The sequence below is a fragment of the Pongo pygmaeus genome, chromosome 23 (genome assembly GCF_028885625.2).
Source record: "Pongo pygmaeus isolate AG05252 chromosome 23, NHGRI_mPonPyg2-v2.0_pri, whole genome shotgun sequence".
NCBI classification, from domain to species: Eukaryota; Metazoa; Chordata; class Mammalia; order Primates; family Hominidae; genus Pongo; species Pongo pygmaeus.
In genome coordinates, this window is record NC_085931.1 from 32,773,363 (window position 1) to 32,792,662 (window position 19,300).

The 19,300-nt window shown below is 50.8% G+C and overlaps 1 protein-coding gene across 3 annotated transcripts in view; it reads left to right on the forward strand.

Moving 5' to 3' along the window:
• The window catches only part of GNB1L (G protein subunit beta 1 like), a 66,515-nt gene that overhangs the window by 21,493 nt on the left and 25,722 nt on the right, over nt 1-19,300 (forward strand). Inside the window, exons 3-5 of one of the 3 annotated variants that reach the window (XM_063662850.1) lie at nt 2,118-2,244; nt 12,002-12,149; nt 12,652-12,777. In XM_063662850.1, the coding sequence (XP_063518920.1) occupies nt 12,022-12,149; nt 12,652-12,777 (254 nt within the window). In that variant the 5' untranslated portion in view covers nt 2,118-2,244; nt 12,002-12,021. Of the gene's footprint in view, nt 1-2,117; nt 2,245-7,662; nt 7,782-12,001; nt 12,150-12,651; nt 12,778-19,300 lie in introns of those variants that run through there. The other 2 variants (XM_063662851.1, XM_054469230.2) reach the window with 2 other exon arrangements.

A 19,300-nucleotide genomic window follows, 5' to 3' on the forward strand; every position in this document is an offset into this window, starting at 1 on the left:
TCCTCAAGCCATCCTCCTGTCTTGGCCTCCCAAAGTGCAGAGATTACAGATGTGAGCCACCACGCATGGCCCACTTTATGTCACTCTGTCACTTCCCATTCCATTATTGATTTTTTTCAGATATTATTCAGTTCTGAAATTCGTATTTGTTTGGTTTTTTAAAAAAAATTTCTATTTCTCTGCTGAGAGGTCCTTTCTCTCCATTCAGTTCAAGGATGTTTATTTTTGCCTCATGTAGCATAATCATAAAGCTGCTTTAAAATTTTTACCAGATATTTCCAACATCTGAATCTTCTCAAGGTTGGCATCTGTAAATTGCCTTTTCCCTTGAGAGTTGGTCTCATTTTCCGGGTTCTTTGTATGCTGAATAATTTTGGATGATATCCTAGACATATCCTGGGTTGAATAGTATGTGAGGTCCTCCACAGAGAGCTGAGTTTGGCGCTAGCAGGCAGTCAACCCAGTTAGATTTGCACAAGTTCCATCTCGCCCTCCGTGGGCTGTGGTTTTAATCTCATTTTTATTTTCAGAGCTTTTGACATGCTGGTTTGGTTCTGTCTCGCACACCAGCCACCCAGGGCTCAGCCTGAGACTTCTTACAGCTGGTGCTGCTTTGGGTCTGCCCTGTGTATACACAGCTCAGGGGTGAGCTTGAGGCTTCTGTGTATTTATTTGCAGAATTGGGGAACTTTTTTTAGCTCTCCCCACTCTGTAGTTTCCCCCCTTGCCATCTTGCAGGGTTCCCTTTCCTTGGTTCCCCTGACCAGAAAGACAAGCTTCTCTCTGAGTCACTTTCCCCCTGGGCTCTGTGCGCAGGGCCATCCCTGGGGCAGCACCGTGAGAGAGGGGGACAGTAAACCTTCAGGGTTCCCCTCACATTCTTGGGGCCATAGCGCACCTTTTTCTCTGTATCTCTATCTAGAAATTTGGAGTTTTATCCAAGTTTTAGCCACTGCTGCCTGGTAGCTCTGCAACCAGGGCCAACCGCAGGGCAGTACCCCAAAACACACATACGAATAACCTAGGAAACATGTCTCTGTGTAGGTCACTGTCCTAAGCTTTGCTTTCCTCCCAAATCCGGCTGGCTGCTGTTGCCCACTTTTCTGTTTTCAGAGAATTGTTTTTTGGGTTTTTTTGGGGGGTGGGATAGAATCTTGCTCTGTTGCCTAGAGAGGAGTGCAGTGGCACAATCATAGCTCACTGCAGCCTTGAACTCCTGGGCTTAAGTGATCCTCCCGCCTCAGCCTCCCAAGTAGCTAGGACTGCAAGCACACACTATCAGCCCAGCTAATATTTTTTATTTTTCGTAGAGATAGGGTCTGACTATGTTGCCCAGGCTGGTCTTGAACTCCTGGCCTTAAGTGATCCTCCCACCTCAGCCTCCCAAAGTGCTGGGATTACTGATGTTAGCCACTGTGCCCAGCCTTAGGTAGTTGCTTTTTATATTTTGTCCAGAGTTTTGAGTTGCAGTCAGCCTGAGAGAGAGGCTGTAATGAGCTTACTTCATCCTGCCAGAACAAGAAGTTTTTCTGTAGTTTTAATTTACATTTCTCTATGAGTAAGCTTTAGGTTGAACATCTTTTCATTTGTTTAATGGCCATTTTCATAGCTTTTTCTGAATTGTCTATTCATCTCTTTTTCCCATTTTTCTATTGAGTTTTTAGCCTTTCCTTAATTTTGAAAAGTTTATTTATATTTTAAAGATATTAATTTTAAAATTTCTTTTGACATGCAAAAGCTAACATTTTTCTCTTTCTTTTATTTTTTATTTTTGAGACAGAGTCTCACTCTGTCACCCAGGCTGGAGTGCAGTGGCGTGATCTTGGCTCACTGCAAGCTCCGCCTCCCAGGTTCACACCATTCTCTTGCCTCAGCCTCCCAAGTAGCTGGGACTACAGGCACCTGCCACCACACCCAGCTAATTTTTTGTATTTTTAGTAGAGATAGAGTTTCACCGTGTTAGCCAGGATGGTCTTGATCTCCTGACCTCGTGATCCTCCCGCCTCAGCCTCCCAAAGTGCTGGGATTACAGGCATGAAAATTTTTTATTTTTATATAGTCAGAATTATCCATTTTATTTTATTTTATTTTTTTATTTTTATTTTTATTTTTTTTAGATGGAGTCTTACTCTCTCACCCAGACTGGAGTGCAGTGGCATGATCTGGGCTCACTGTAACTTTCGCCTCCTGGGTTCAAGCAGTTCTCCTGCCTCAGCTTCCCGAGTAGCTGTACAAAGATTACAGGTGCGTGCCACCGCGCCCAGCTAATTTTGTATTTTTAGTAGAGATGGGGTTTTACCATGTTGGCCAGGCTGGTCTTGAACTCCTGACCTCAAGTCTCGGCCTCCCAAAGTGCTGGGATTACAGGCATTGTATCTAAATTTTGAGTCATAACAAACCTTTTCCACAACCAAGTTAATAATGCAGTTCTTCCATGTTTTCTTCTAGTGCTTGGTTTATTTTTTACATATGGATCCCAGATCCACTTGGAGTTTATGCTCGTGTATTTCACTGTAAGATATGGATCTGATTTTATATGGTTAACCATTTTGGTTCCAGTGATGTGAGATACCACCTCTTTTATGTATTAAACTTCCACACTTACTTGGGTTTATTTATAGGCTTTCTATTTCGCTGGTCCGTCTGTCTATACAGGAGTACTATACTTTTAATCCTAAAGACTTGAGTACATGTTAGTATCTGATAGGGCTAGCTCCTTTGCAGCTAATTTTTCCCCATGTTTTTCTGTGTGTGCTATATTTTTGTTTATCCAAGTGAGTCTTAATATCAACTTCTCTAACTCCATAAAGAAGCTTGCTGGTGTTTCCATTGGGGTTGTGTTAAATTTATAAATTAATTTGGGGAGAAGAGACATCTTATGTTGATGCTGAATTGTCTTAACCAAGAACAAAGAATCCTTTTTCCTTTGTTCAAATCTACTTTTGTGTCTTCCAGGAGAATTTTAATATTTTCTTCATGTAGGTTTTTCATATTTATTTATTAAAGTTATTCTTAAGTATTTTATCTTCTTTGGTATGAATGGAATTTTCTCTAACTGGTAATTATTTTTGTACAAGTAATATTGTGCTCTTTATTGTTATTGTATACAAATAACATAGAGACTATTGAATTCTCTATGTTAGTTTTACATCCTGCTACCAGTTGAAGTTTTTTTTTTATTATTTGAATCTGTTTTATCATTGATTTTCTAGGGCTTTCCATGTATACCATCATATAATCTGGAATATGGTTTTGTTTTCTTTTTCTAGAGATGGGTCTTGCTGTGTTGCCCAGGCTGGAGTGCAATGGCTATTCACAGGTGTGATCATAGTATACTGTAGCCTCAAACTCCTGAGCTCAAGCAATCCTCCTGCCTCAGCCTCCCAAGTAGCTGGGACTACAGGCGTGTACCACTATACTCAACAGGAAGATAGTTTAATGTCTTCTTTTCCAATTATAAACCTCTACTTAATTTTTCTTGACTAATTGCTTTGGCTTATACTGCCACTACAATGTCGAATGGTAGTAGAGATAGCGGGCATTCTGATCTTAGTGGGAATGTCCCCAATATTTCTTCATAAAATAATATGTTGGATTTAGGACCAAGGGGGATGTATATATATATATATAAATAATCTCTAAGAAATGCATCAATGTCTGTTTGTTTACGTATTTTAATAAAAAATGGGCATTGAATATTGTCAAAGGCTTTTCAGCATCTGTGGAGATAATTACATGCTTTTTCTCATTATATCTATTAATACGGTATATGGCATTCATAAATTCCCTATTTGAACCAACCTTGCATTTCTAGGATAAATTCCACTTGGTCATTGTATATTAATGTGATATTGGATCTTGTTTACTAATATTTTACTTACTATTTTTGTGTGATAGTCATAACTGGTATTGGTCTATACTTTTCTTCTGATCAGAGCTTTAAATATATCTCATAAACTGGTACGTAGTATTTTTCATTTTAAAAAAATTTGTGTGGTTTCGGTTATCCCATTTCACCTAAAAGTTGTTTTTAAATTTCTATTTGATAAGACCTTTTTGTTTTTTATTTTATTAATTTCTAATTTAATTGCACTGTGGTCATAGAATTTTATTTATAAATATTTCTTCTTTATGAAACTTACTTATATTTCTTTGTGACCCAATATACAGTCAATGTTTACACATGTCCCATGTACCCTTGAGAAGAAGATGTAGGTTCTGTTATGAGAATGTAAAGTTCCATTATCGATCTGTAGTATCTACCTTGTTGGTTGTATTTTTTGGATCTTCTATCTGCCTACTTATTGTCCACATGATCTGACTTGTACTAAGAGTAGTATGTTATGGCCCGGCACAGTGGCTCATGCCTGTAATCCCAGCACTTTGGGAGGCCAAGATGGGCAGATCACCTGAGGTCAGGAGTTCAGGACCAGCCTGGCCAATGGGGTGAAACCCCATCTCTACTAAAAATACAAAAATTAGCCGGGCATTGTGGCGTGTGCCTGTAGTCCCAGCTACTTGGGAGGCTGAGGCACAAGAACTGCTTGAACCCTGGAGGCAGAGGTTGTAGTGAGCCGAGACCATGTCACTGCACTCCAGCCTGGGTGACAGAACAAGACTCTGTCTCAAAAAAAAAAAAAAAAAAAAAAAAGAGTAGTATGTCATATTCTCCAATCATTAGCAGGCTTCTTTCTGTGACTCTGCATCTCCTGTCGTTTCTGCTCTATAGAGGTGGTATCTCTGTTATATAGTGCATAGATATTAAAAACTGTTACATATATTAATTATATATTATATATAGATATAAAAAACTGTTATATATATAGTTTTTTTTTTTTTAGATAGGGTCTCACTCTGTCACCCAGGCTCTGGGCTCAAGCAGTTCTCCTTCTTCAGCATCCCAAATAGCTGGGACTACACTACTGTGCCCAGCTAATTTTTATTTGTTTTGAGAGATGAAATCTGACTATGTTGCTCAGGCTTGTCTCAAACTCCTGGCCTCAAGTAATCCTCCCACCTCAGCCTCCCAAAGTGTTGGGACTACAGGTGTGAGCCCACCACACCTGGCCATAAACTGTTACATTTTGTAAACTGCAATGAAGAATTAAAAACTATGTGTCTTGTGTCAAGTCTAATGCTTTTTGGCTGGAATTCAACTTTGTCTGCTATTAGTATTTCAACCCCTACTTTCTTATTGTTTCTGTTTGCCCCATATACATTTTTGCCCATCTCTAATTTCAGCCTTTTGGAATTACTTTGTGTTACACTCTTTTTCTTATTGAGTGACATATTCTGAATCAAGGAGTAAATTCTGAGAATGAATCCTTTAACAGATACGTGTTGTGAACATTTTATTTCTGTCTGTGACTTCAGTTTTGACTCCCTTAATGTCTCTTGATGAGAATTATGACTTTGAGCTTCATCCATGTAAGACTGGAGTTGATTCATTTTCAGTTCTGTGGAGTATTCTATCATACGAATTTACCCAATGTGTTCCTTTCTGCAGTTGCTAGCCATTTGGGTTGTTTTTGGTTTTTGTTATTTTACCCAATACTACTAGGAACATTCTTGTGTGAGTTTCTTTGTACACACTTGTGAGAATTTCTTCAGGGTGTTTATCTAAGAGTAGGGTTGCTGAGTCATACGGTGTGCAAGATGGAGCCAGATTGTTTTCCAAAGTGGTCGTTTCCGTGTGTGCTCCTTCTAGCATGGGGTTCCAGTTGTCCTCTGTCTTCATCAACATTTGACAGACTGTTTAATTTTTTGCTAATCTGCTGAGAGTGTAATTATATCACATTGTAGTTTTGACAGGCATTCCCAGGATTATTAATTAGGTTAAACATCTTTGCATATATTTATTGGACATTTACGTTGCTTGTGAAATATCTGTCCAAGCCTTTTGCTTATTTTTCTTTTGGTGTTTGCTTTTGTATTCTGTTGACCTCTGTGTTCTTTAGATATTCTGGATACGAGTCCAGTGTGGACTTGTCTTTCTCCACCCCTCCAGCATGCTTTTACGGTTTTAAATCTACAGAAAAGCTGCAAGTGTAGTAAAATAAATACCTGTACACCTTCACCTGTGGTCACCAGTTGTTAGCATTTTACCACATTTGTGCTACTTTTCTGCCTATATATTCATACATAGATAGGTAGAGATTAAGAGAAAATTTTTTTTGAAACATTTGAAAACAGATTGTAGACATTATAGCATTTCACTCCTAAATACTTTAGGATGTATCTCGTAAGAATAAAGACATTCTTCTACATAAAATACTGTTATCCTTCCAAGGAAATTAATAACACCCCGTTGTCTGCAGTCCATATTCAGATTACCCACAAAGATCCCCCAGATGTCCCTTATGGCCCCCTTTTTTTTTGATCCAGGATCTGATCTAAGAGCCAGGATCTAATGTCGTGTTTGGTTATCATGCCCCTTTGGTCTCTTAATGTGGAAGTTACCCGGCGTTTTCCTTTGGTTGTTTCTCTTGATGCTGACCTTTTTGATGAGTCCAAGCTAGTAGTCTTGCCCAGTGTCTCGTAACCTGGATGTGTCTGATTGTTTCCTTTATGGCTGGATTGAGGTTGAGGATTGTTGGCATGGACACACAAGGATGGTGCCATGTCTGTGGCATCACATCAGGAGATAAGCAATGCCAATTTGTTCATTATTGGCAGTGTCAGCTTTTCTCAGTGGTGAAAGTGGTGACAGCCAGATGTCTCCATTGAAGATACACATTTTCCTTTTGTGATCAGTAAACAGTTTGGAGAGTAATACCTTGGCACAACACACATCTCCTGTTTCCCAACCACCTCTCACCAAGTTGGATCCTTTTTCGGATCTGTGTGATGATGTGTCATCTCCCTTGCCCTCTACTTGTAGTCGCAGTTCCCTCTCCGTTTCTTTAAGAGCATTAAGCACCCTTGCCTTATATACCTGAGTGTTCTGCTCTGTGGGTCTACTTCTGTTTTCTGTTGCCTCTGATGACTCTCACTTACAGTGCCTTGTTGATTTTCGTGATTTTTGACTACAACCTTGCACTTCTTAGGACTTTGTCTAAAGTGAATTCCTTGAGGCCTGGGTTGCAGGTGGGTTCCTTCTGAGAAGACAGACTGAAGTGTGGGGGATCTCTCAAGGTGGTGTGAGTTAGGGCTGAAACCTGAGGACTGGTGTTTTTCTGGCATCCGTGGGTGTAGGTTTAGTGCTGGCTCAGCCCAACACTGAGCATCTAGCTACTGGGATTCTCCTAGGAGGTTAGCCACCATAGGAGGGCCCTAAGCTTTGCCTTTTGTCACCCCAGAGGCCATCAGAGCTGGAAATCCAGCTCACTACTGCAGCAAATGCCCTCAAGGCAGGCTTCGCAGGTCTCCCGAGGCTGCACTTTTACTTAGTGTTTGGCCTCTGGCAGCTCAGACTTTTTTTTGTCAACTTAGTGATGCGTTTAAGATTTTGATTTTGATTTTGATTTTTTTCAGAGACAGGGTCTTGCTCTGCTGTCCAGGCTGGAGTGCTGTGGTGTGATCGTGGCTCACTGTAGCCTGGAATTCTTGGGCTCAAGTGATTCTCCCACCTCAGCCTCCTGAGTAGCTGGACTTACAGGCACCCACCACCATGCCCAGCTAATTTATTTATTTTTTTTTGTAGAGATGGGATCTGACTATGTTGCCCTGGCTGGTCTTGAACTTCTGGCCTCCAGCAATCCTCCTGCCTTGGCCTCCCAAAGTGCTGGGATTACAGGCCTGAGCCACTGTGCCTGGCTGTGTTTAAAAAAATTTTTTTTAAGGTAATTATTTATTTAATTTATTTGAGATGGGGTCTTGCTCTATCCCCCAGGCTGGAGTGCAGTGGTGCGATCATGGCTCACTGCAGCCTTGACCTCCTGGGCTCAAGCCATCCTCCCACTTCAGCCTCCTGAGTAGCTGGGACCACAGGCATATACCACTGCACCTGGCTAATTTATTTTTATTTTTTGTAAAGACAAGGTCTCCGTATGTTGCCCAGGCTGGTCTTGAACTCCTGGGCTCAAGCAATCCTCCCACCTCGGCCTCCCAAAGTGCTGGGATTATAGGCATGAGCCACCATGCCTGGCCTTTTAAAAAACTTTTATCAACATCTTTAGTTGTTTTTTGGGAGAGGGCCACCCAGGGTGTCCATCCTGGTGTAAAGGGGTACTGGACCTAGTCTTCAGTCTTGCTGGTTATGGGCTGGAGCTTCCTCGGGGGATGCTGGAGCTAGTTCCATGCCCTTGTGTGAGATATGCTGTGGGGCGGAGGGTCCTGTTTGAGGCACTCCCAGTGGCCTGTGTGGCCTGTCCTTGTGCTGTCACATGCCCAATGGGACAGGCAGGACCTGGTGGGCTGGGGTGGGCAGGGGTGGTGCCAGTGGCCTCTCTGGGTGGTGGCTCCCCATGTTGGCTCACTTCGTGGTACTCTTTGCTGATTTCCACAAAAGGGCTAGGGGACTGAGCACAGGGCTGTGCAGCCTGAGGGCAGAGCAGGGGCCCAGGCTGAGCTGAGGCCTGTCTGGTGTGAACCCCCAGGAGCCCAAGAATGTCTTGGGTAGGGACCTGTGGTCTTTGGGCTGCAGCCACTGACGCAGCCCTGCTTCATCTGTAGGGAGGAAGGCCCTGCAGGTGTGGGCGGGTTTGCGCCAGCAGAACATTTGCAGGCCTGCCCCTGCCTCCCTTGAGTCGGGTGTCTGTGGACCTCTCTGCCAGTTGCTTCTACCCGCTGGTCCCTACACCCAGAGGAGCGCTCTGGACCCCTCTTGGGAGATCCCTGGGGCCTGCCGAGCTGCCTCCGCAGTGGCGCATTGCAGGCAGATGCTGTTGTCGTCCTTTTGTTCCCTGGGGCTTTCAGGGGTGTTTGTGGCTTCTCTGGAAGGGCTGTTAGAGTTACACAAATTGTGTCAGACTGTCTTTCATTTTTCAAAGAATGTGGCTCACTTTGACACCTGGAAGAGCAGGCAGAAGCCAAAGTTGTGCTCTGTGGATTAAGTTTCCTGTTCCTTTGCCTCCGGGAGGACAGGGCCGGGGCCGGGCCGGGGCCACCGCAAGGACAGCTGGGCGCACACAGGCCTTGCGCAAGGGCGGCCTTCGCTCCACAGCCTGGGGCCAGGCAAGATAGGGGAACGTGATGATTCTCAATTAGATTAATAAAGAATAATTAGATGTCATAAATCAAGCAATCCTAGGATATTGTCATGGGAAAAATATGTAGTTAGAATTAATTAGTTTTCAAATAAAGCATTTATTTTAATTACTTGAAATGATGGAGCCCTTAATTGCCGATGCATCATTTTGGCCTGTGCGTTTTGGTTGTTGTAACAACGTGACGGGTTTGTTCCCTGCAATTCTGGGGAAACAATAGAGGAGAACTTGATTTCATCACCTGAGAATGAGCCTTCTGCTGGTGAGGTTCTGGAAACTCCCGCCAGGCCCCAGGCAGGTGGCATGTGGGGGCCGGGCTTTGGCTGGCACTGCCCAAGGCCGCTGTGCTGTCTGTGTGTGTGCTTCTCTGTGCTGTGTGTGCACATACGTGAGTGCCTGTGCCTGAGTGTCTGAGTCTGCATGTGTGTATGCGTATATAGGTATGCATGTGTCCCTGTGTGTGTGCATGTGTGTGAGTACACATATGAGTGTGTGAACATGTATGTGTAGGCATGTGTGTCCTATGTGTGGGTTTTACATGTGTGTGGCATGTGTGTGCCTGTGTGTATGTATGTGCATAGCATGTGTCTAAGGTGTGTTCGTGCCTGGACTGCACAGGGGAGCCTGTGTAGAGGTGACCTGTCAGGCTCTGCTTCCTGGACTGGAGTCATGGGAGGGACCCTCCATCCTGGACTCGGTGCTTTTGCTGGGTCTACATTCTTTGGCTCCTCTTGGAGCTGGGCCCTGCCTCCCTGTCCTCCTGGCTAGCTTGCCTTTCTTACCTGGCAGGCATAGCACAAGCAGGCAGTGGCTTCTGACAACTCTCCTTCAAGCCAGCCCGCTGAGGGCAGCTGTTCCAGCCCCCGGCCTGGCTGCATCTTCAGGAGTCTTCCCATCACAAGCTGGAGCAGGGGCCGTGGGTCTTGGGAGCAGTGTGGGGTCCGGTCCCTCCACCTCCCCTGGAAGCCACCCTCAAGTTTGGGCATGGTCAGTTGGCTTTCAGCCAAAGGTGAGAGAGGATGAAACCCCTCTCATCCCCCCCAGAAAAGAAAAGGAAAAATGGGACTTGGCAGTTAGTAAAGGACATCCCAGGGAACTCCGCATTGTCTTCGGAACCCCTTGAGAGAGGCAGGGTTGGGAGGTAGAGTGGCTGCCCGAGGTCTCTCGCCAGGCAGGGTGGACCTGCGCCCTGGAGTCACTGCCCGGCCCCTCCCAGGCCTCCTGCCCTCCCCCATGCCGTCCACGTGGGCACTGGCTGCTGTCCACCCTCCATTCTGCAGGACAGCTTGGCAGGGGCATTTCTCAGGTGTTTTGAACCTTTGCCCCAGCTGGGCTCCTGCTGCCTCTCCTGAAGAGAGTAAGGAGAGGGCTGGCATGTATTCAGAAGGGGAGAGGCAGGGCTTGGCGGTGGCAGTGTGGCTGAAGGGGCACCCTGGACAGTTGCCTCCAGACATCCACAGCACTCCTGCCTCTGAACCTGCACCCCCATCCGCCTTCCACCCGGCCCCTTCTGGAAGAGTCCTTCCCACCTCCCCTGCCCTGGTCCTTTACTGGCCCCAGTCCCTCTGCTGGCTGTGGCTGCCGTGGGCCATCCTCCCTGCCCTGTGTGCAGGCTGCAGGTGGATGGGCTGGGGCCTGCCCCACTGTCCCAGAGCCCAGTGGAAAAGGCCCCCTGTGACAGGCTGCCCCAGCCACCCAGTGGTCTGCTCCTGGCCTTTCCCTCTGAGCCCTTAGCCCAGCTCAGGGTCTGCAGGCAGACAGACATGGAGCTGGTTGCTTCTGGCTCCAGGGCCACCCCACAGAGCAGCCAGCTGTGGGGCTGAGGTGGAGTGAGAGGCCCTGTGGGTCTGAGTGGTTGGGTGAGCTCGGCAGGGACCCAGGAAGCCTCTCTGGGTGGGTGGTGGCCCAGCAGTCCTCCCCCATAGGCCCAGTGGTCTGGGGAGCAGCTGCTCATCTGTGACCGCAGCTCTCCTAAGGAGCCACACGGCGACTCTGCTCCAGCCACTCTGCCCTTCAGTGGTGCCACGAGGCCCTAGAGTACTTCAGGCCTCAGCGCCAGGGGCCTGGCACAGCTCAGTGACTATTCTCTGCCTCAGTTTCCCAAAGAGTAAAAGGGGTGCTGTCGCCTCATAGGATGGTGATAGCGGTTAGAAATTGCAGCGGGGCAGGCCTGGGGCCCAGCAGATGTGAGAGGAAGGCTCCTCCTAGCAGCCCCCCGGGGCCCTGCATGCCTCTTTTCCCCTGATCCCTGAGCTGGCCATGGGCAGAGGTGGCAGCAGGGAGGGAGGGTGGCTCCCAAGAGAGACACTGGAGTGAGGCCTGGACAGAGGGCGGGACTCAGCCAAGCCCAGTGGCAGGACAGGCAGTCCTGGCACGCAGATGGCCAGAGTGGGAAAGCACTGGTGTGGCCGCTGGGATCTGGGGAGCCGGAGGGCACAGCCAGTGGTGGACAGGAAGCCCTGGAGGCCAGGGTGGCCGAGGAAGTGCTGGATGCCGCTGTGCTCACTCAGGGATGGCTCAGGTGGGGCCCAAGCGGGTACACCAGTCAGGTGCAGAGGCCAGCAGGCACGGTGCGAGGAGGGCTGGCATCCATGGGGCTCCCAGGTTCCCCCAGCAGTGGGGGAAGGGTGAGCTCTGTGCTCTCTGCTGGGCTCACTGCCGTGCAGGGAACTGGTGCCTCTGTAGCCACAGGCCATTCATCAGTGTCTGGGGAGCAGGGGCGCCTCTCCCAGGAGGGGCACAGGGCCAGGGACAATGAGCAGGGGCAGCGTCTCAAGCACCCCTGTGCCTGAGCAGCCTTCCTAGAGGGTGGGAATAGGGACACAGTCACTCACACGCCTTCCCTTGGTGCCCAGGTAACTGCATCCTGCCCAGCATGGCGGCCCCCTGCCCGCCGCCACCTCCAGACCCCCAGTTTGTCCTCCGAGGCACCCAGTCAGCGGTGCATGCGCTGCACTTCTGCGAAGGAGCCCAGGCTCAGGGGCGCCCGCTCCTCTTCTCAGGGTGAGTAGCTGCGGCCCCAGCCCCAGGCCACCCAGGGCCAAGTCAGGAGGTTGTGAGCTAGCAAGGAGCCCAGCACTTGTTTGAGGGTGCTGGCCAAGGGGCATGGACTGCTCGTCACCCAGGCTTGCTGAGCTTTCATCGCCCACCAGCAGACACACTGTCCCTTGGGGGAGGCAGGGACACGCACACACTCTTTGTTACAGACGCAAGGGCAGGCACGACCACCCAGCGTGCATTACTGTGGCATGGCTCCCCCTACCTCCAGAGAAGCAGATCTGCCTGAGTTACCCCTAGAGGCTCCTGAGGGTCCCCCGGTCCCCTCTCTGGAAGAGGAGCGAGGAGCGCTTTGCCAGTTTGGCCCTTAGTTCATATTTAGAGCTGTTGGCTTTTCAGCTTTACCAGCCTAGATGCCCGCATCCCGCAATGTGGCCTCCAGGCTGGCCCCAGAGCATTCAGCACACCCTTCTGCCCCCTGACACCCTGCTCGGCTTGTCTGAAACAGGTCTCAGAGCGGCCTGGTACACGTCTGGAGCCTGCAGACGCGGAGAGCGGTCACCACCCTGGATGGCCACGGCGGCCAGTGTGTGACCTGGCTGCAGACGCTGCCCCAGGGGCACCAGCTCCTCAGGTGGGTCTCCAAGGTGCAGGAGCCAGGTGTGGCCTTCGGGGGAGTCAGGAACTCTCTGATGGAGGCCCTGGTGTCCCCCACTGAGGGGCAGAATGGGGTGGGGGGACCAGAAGGGGCCAGCAGAGGGTCCGCAGCAAGGGCAGGGTGTGCAGGTCCAGCCCCTTGTCGCGGGGAGGCAGGCAGGTCTGCCTCTGCATCTCCACCATCTCCACTGGACCCTTCTTCTCCAAGCTGGAGCCAGGAGGTGCCAGCTGAGGAGGCCAGAGCTCCAAGGCTGGTGACATCTGAGGTGAGCCCAGGCACAAGTTGGTGGGAGGGCCTTCACAAGGGCACTGGGTCGTGGCTTGGGAAACTGGGCAGGGGTGAGGGCATTTGCTGAGAGGAGGGGAATGGGACAAAGTACAGGATCAGAGATGCAGGCTGTGGTCCCAAGGAGGGCCTCCCTGCCCACTGCCCATCCTGCCTGAGCCGTGTGCCATGAGCATGGCAGGTCACACACGGTGCCGGTGGAGGCCCTGGGAGCTAGGAGTTCTGGCAGCTGAGCCCTGGCCGTGTGTGTCCCTTCACTAGGTTATGACAATGCACCTGACTCTTCCCAAGAGGACCCAGCCCCTGATCCTGTGCCACATATGGCTATGTGGCTGGCAAGATGGTGGCTGAGTGGCCAGGGGTGGGGCGCAGGGCTTGGGTGTGTAGTGCCGTCCCACAGCAGTGTGCTTCTGCGTTTCTGAAGTGGGCGTGGTAGTGAGGGCCATCTCCCCACCTGGTCTCCCCTGCAGTGTCTCCTGTGGTTTCTACCCCTGCGGTCTCCTCCCTCGGGGCCCTGAGCTCACGTGTGTGTTCTGTCCCCTACGCATCACTTGGGGATTACTTGTCCAGACTGTATCCCAGCAGGAAGGGTCCACAGAGGTGGCCTGTCCCCATTGGTATTCAGACCCCACTGTTCTAGCCTGTGCTTAGCACAAGGGCAGGTTTCTGGGTGCCCCCCTGGTTCACGAGGCCTTAGCCCATCCCGAGACAGTGTGATCCTACCCTCCGTGACTGCTGTGCTGTCTGGCCAGGTGCCTGCTGGGAAGAGCCTAGTGAACGTATGGTGATGGCTGTGTCCCCATTCCAGTGTCAGCCTGTGCCTTCAGCAGAGCTCGCCCTGGCCGGGGGTCCGCATTGAGCCCAGGCCCCTCCTCAGAGGAGCCTCTGCCTCCATGCCATGGGCCCAGGTCCCAGTCACCACAGCCCCTCTGCAACTTGGCCTACTGTGGCCGTGGCACCATCCTCCTGCATGGGTGGCAGAGCCTCATCCTGAGGTTACCCAGCTCACAAGGCCCCACTTCACACGCTGGTGCAGCTGCTGGGTAAGCAGGAGGTGGCGGAGGAATAAGAGGGCCTGGCAGTCCTGGTGGGGGAGACCCCACGTGCTGTGGCCCTGGAGGGCCTGCCTGTGAGTGTGGTGAAGGACAGTGGGGCTGGGTGCTGGCCAGCTGGCAGCAGAGCAGGGAGGGGCAGCCCCCGGGGATTAGCCCAGGGCTGGGTTCTGACATTGCCCCCATGGTCTTGTGGAGGTGATGGGGCTGGGACACCAGGCCGGAGGTAGGCCAGGAAGCAGCAGGCAGGGGCAGGTGCGTGAGGGGCTTCTCTGCTTCCCATGGGGAGTGGGAGGGACAGGGCATGGTGGGACAGGTAAGGCCTGCAGGGGGCTGACAACAAGTCCTCCTTTGGGCCGCCTGGATGCTGGAGCAGGCTATTGTCCTTGATCACAGTGACATCTGCCTCTGTGTGGGGATCGCTGCCACCAGCCCAGGAATCCTGAGCACTGGCCTGCTGCTGTCCTGGGATTTGCCTTGCGTCATATTCAGGGAACTCCGTGCCATCACCATCACAGCCCAGAACTCCAGAAGGACAGGCCTGTTCTGCTCTGGACTCGGTGCCCGGTTCATGGCACTGTGGAGTCCAGTCCTTGGAGAATGAGGCCTGTCTGGCCCCCACCAGTCTGCAAAACATGTCTGTGCCAGACTCACGCGGTGCCTACCACCTGGGAGATGGCTGCAGGTGACGGAGGCACCAGGGTTGTCCTGAAGAGCAGAGGCCCTGAGCCTGTGTGCTTGCAGAGCCCCGTGTGGTCATGCCTGCATCCTGGCCAAGCCGACCCAGATCCCCCACCACTGGTGCAGGGGGCCTCAGAGTGGGTTTGGTCTTTGATTGTCAGAGTAGACTTCATTTCTAGAACCCCACCAGGCCATGTGCATCAGGAGCTGCTGTTTGTAAGTGTCCTCCTGATCTTTCAGCCACGATGTAGCCCTTGGTGGTCCCTTGCATAAGTGCCTTGTGGTATCAGGCTGTCCTGCAGACAGGAGCTGTGCCAGGCCTGGTGGGCAGTCTGAGAGCTGGTGTTTGAGGGCACCTCCCCTTCCTGCTGGGATGGTGCTGTAGTGGCCGCTTCCCAGGCAGAGCCAGCCACGGGTCAGGGGGTCTGTGGACGGAGACTGCAGGTGTGGAGTGCCAGGTGCGTTTGCACTGTACTAGAGCCTGTGGGCCACCACCCGGCCTGCGCTCAGCTGTGTTTGGAAGCCAAATCTCTCCAAGTGGCCCTTGAAGGAAGTGATGGCTTTCATGTTGATGGGAGGTGGGAGGACGCCCTCAGCCTTCCGCATGCCAAGGACGCACCTGTGCCCTCGACAGCCACCTCAGCAGGGTGTTTTTAAATCTTTTTTCTTGTGAAGTATAATGTACTCACAGAAGAGTGCAAGACAAGTGCTCAGAGCATTGTATTACGGCTGAGTGAGCACCTGAACAACTACCTTCCAGTCAAGAAGTAGAGCGCAGGGCCCCTGAGCCTCCGAACCCCCGAGCTGCTGCCACCTGCTCTCCCTGGAGGTGGCCCCTCATGCCCCAGGAGGCAGCCCCTCACACCTCATTTTTGCTTTATTTATGAATGTATGTCTCTGAAAAGCATAGACTATTTTGTCTGCTTTTTTCTTTGGAAGCGTGGAGACATAAGGAGCAGCATCTGTGTGTGACTTCTCTCACTCAGATTTATCTCTGTGACCATTGTGTGTTGCATGTAGCTGCAGTCAGCTGTCGCTGTTGTCTTTTTCTTACTTTTTTTTTCTTTTTTTGAGACAAAGTCTTGCTCTGTTGCCAGGCTGGAGTGCAGTGGCACGATCTCGGCTCACTGCAACCTCCGACTCCCTGGTTCAAGTGATTCTCCTGCCTCAGCCTCCCGAGTAGCTGGGATTAGAGGCATGCGCCATTACGCCCAGCCAATTTTTGTGTTTTTAGTAGAGATGGGGTTTCACCATGTTGGCCAGGATGGTCTCGGTTTCTTGACTTCATAATCTGCCCACCTTGGCCTCCCAAAGTGCTGGGATTACAGGCATGAGCCACTGTGCCCGGCCCCTAATGGTGTCTTCAATGAACAAAGGTTACTCATTTTAATGGAGTTGATTCAAGTCTGCCAGGCTTTCCCCTTATGGAGAGTGCCTTTGTGTCTTGCCGGGAGTTCCCGCATCGAGGTCCGAGAGACCTCTCTCCATGTCTCCCAGGAGCTTTGCTGTTGTCCCTTGTAGATCCATGGTTCAGCTGGAATTCACTATGGTGTGCAGTGAAGGCCTTGTGTTTCCATGTGGGTACCCAGCGGTCCCGCCTTCCCCCACCTCAGTGCCCCTTGGATGGGGCAGGAAGGGGGTTCCAGGCAGTCAAAGAAGCAGGGTTGGGGGAGTGGTGTGGCAGCGGCATCCTGGGAGGCCAGGAGGTTGGTGAGGGCAGGCGGCGGGCTCGCTTGTTGGGCATGTCAGTGAACATCTCCAGGAGAACAGAGGCCAGGGTTGTCCCTGCCCAGAGAGGAGAGTTACAAACACGGGAAGGGGGAAGGTGAGAAAGAACCTGTGTGTTGTATGTGTGAGGTTTGTGTATGTAAGTTGTGTGTGTGTGAGGTGCCTGTGTGGTGTATATGTATGTGAGGTGTGTATGAGGTGTGTGGTGTGTGTGATTGTGTGTTGTGTGCATGCGTGTGAGGCGTGTGTGTTCCCTCGCCCGTGTGCGGAGGGGCCTGGTGGCTGGGGCACACTCTGGCAGTGAGCAGGTAGACACCCAGGTCCTGGCTTCTAAATGCCTGTGTGTCCTAAGCCGAGTGAGGGTTCCCCGCGAGATGGCAGATTCTAGGTCTGAACATCTCATAGATGGCCACATGTCAGAGGATTCTGAGCCAGCCTGCAGGGACTCCCATTAGCCTGGGCCAATTTGAGCACTAAAATAAATGATCAGAATTAGGGATGATGAGCCTTTGAATACTATGGGTCCTGACCAGGCGATCAGGGTTGACACCCCTGATGGTGGGCAGGTCACATCGTGTGCCTCGCAGCGTGACGACTGAGGAGAGGCAGCATCATCTGGTGTCCCCTGAGGAATATGGTCCTAGGCCTCGTCCCCAGGGAAGGAAGGAGTGCAAGGACATGAGAGAGAGGCAGAGACAGGGAGAGAGAAGGGGCCATGCAGCGGGCAGAGGCAGCCGGGGCCCACAGCAATGCAATGTGTGCCCCGCGAGGCCCCACACAGGCCACGACGCCCTAGGATGGCTGCGGGCTGTTGGGGCTCACCCTTGGTCAGGATGCGGTGGTGACAAGGCAGGGTTTTTGGTGAGAGGCTCACCTGTGTGCACAGGGCTGGGAGGGGCCAGGAGAAGCAGGCCACTGCAGCAGGAGGCATAGGGGGTCTTTGTGCTGTTCTCACAACTGTCCTGTGAGTTCAAAACTGATTCAAAATAAAAAGTTAAGCTGGGCACAGTGGCTTACTCCTGTAATCCCAGCACTTAGGGAGGCTGAGGTGTGCTTGGGCCCAGAGTTCGAGACCAACCTGGGAAACATAGTGAAATCTCGTCTCTACAAAACATACAAAAATTAGCTGGGTGTGGTGGCACATGCTGGTAGTCCCAGCTACTTGGGAGGCTGAAGTGGGAGGATCATCTGAGGGAGGAGTTTGAGGCTGCAGTGAGCTGTGATCACCCCACTGCACTCCACCCTGGGCAACAGATCAAGATATTATCTCAAAGAAAAAAAATATTAAAGTTCCTGGAAAAAGAAGTCAGTCCTCCGCTCCCCACAGGGCTTACATGGGTGCCCTCCATGTGAGCGTGGTGTGCAGCCACATCTCCCCTCCCTTGGCCCCGGCCCCTCCCCATGCTGAGGACACCCCCATCTCGGCCTCCCTGCAGTGTCACGTTGAGCCTTGCTGCCTAGCAGAGCCACGGGGGCTGTGCGAGTCTTTGTGCTCCAAATGTCCAGGTACATTTTGACATCAGTTTGGCAGGTTCTCCAAAACCCCAATGGAGATTTGGACAGGGACTGAGTTGGCCAGATTGGCCTTTGTGGTGCTGAATTCTCTGTGGTGTGGACACCACAACCGCAACCGCACACCGCACACTGCACGGCCCTCCTGGCAGAGCATGGGTGCATGATAATAACTGACACCCAGACTTTGTTTCAGTTTGTTCTGTTTGTCCACCAATGACATTTCTGCTCCAGGATCCTCTGAGCTGTCACATCTCCTTAGTCCCTTTTGGTGTGTGATCACTTATTTTCGTGACCTCAACATTTTGGTCTTTTTTTTTTTTGAGGCAGGGTCTTGCTTTGTCACCAAGGCTGGAGTGCAGTGGTGTGATCACAGCTCACAGCAGCCTCAATCTCCCAGGCTCAAGCAATTCTCCTACCTCAGCCCCCTGAGTAGCTGGAACTGCCGGTGCACGCCACCAAGCTTGACTAATTAAAAAAAATTTTTTTTGTGAGATGGAGTCTCACTATGTCACCCAGACTGGTTTTGAACTCCTGGGCTCGAGCAATCCTCCCGCTTCCACCTTCCAGGTGTGAGCCACTGCACCTAGCTGACACTTTTGAAGAGTTACTGCCCAGATGTTTTGTACAATGCCCCTCAGGTTGGATTTGTCTGATATTTTCTCAGGTTAACACTGGGGTGATGGGTTTTGGGAAGAAACCCACAGAAGTGAGGTTTCTCATCCTATCATCCCAGAGTCCATGCTGAACACATGGGTCCCTGATGGCCCATGGCTTGGGGAGGACAACCCTGGTCACTGGGGCAGGAAGTGTCTGCCTGACTCCACTGTCAAGGTACAGCTTTTGCTTACTAGCTGCAGTCCACATGCAAAGGGAAAAGGAAGCTTCACCTCCTGAGGGGAGGAGAGCCAAGGATGTGTGGCCCTGTGTTAAAACCACTGCAGTAATTACTAACATCTGGGGAGCGTAGTCACAGCTACTCAGGAGGCCAAGACGGGAGGATCGTTTAAGCCGAGGAGTTTGAGACCAGCCTGGGCAACATGTTGAGACCCTTACCCTTTTGCTGCTGATTTTAGCATCCATCTGTGGACTCTGCCTGCACCTGTTATTACTGGGGTATTCTCGTTTCCCTCATCCCTCCCAGCCATGGCAGATTTCTACTTTAATTGGAATATAGGAAGCTGGAAGGAAGGTTTATTCCTTCTTTCTGATACATAATACACATTCACCCATGAGGATGG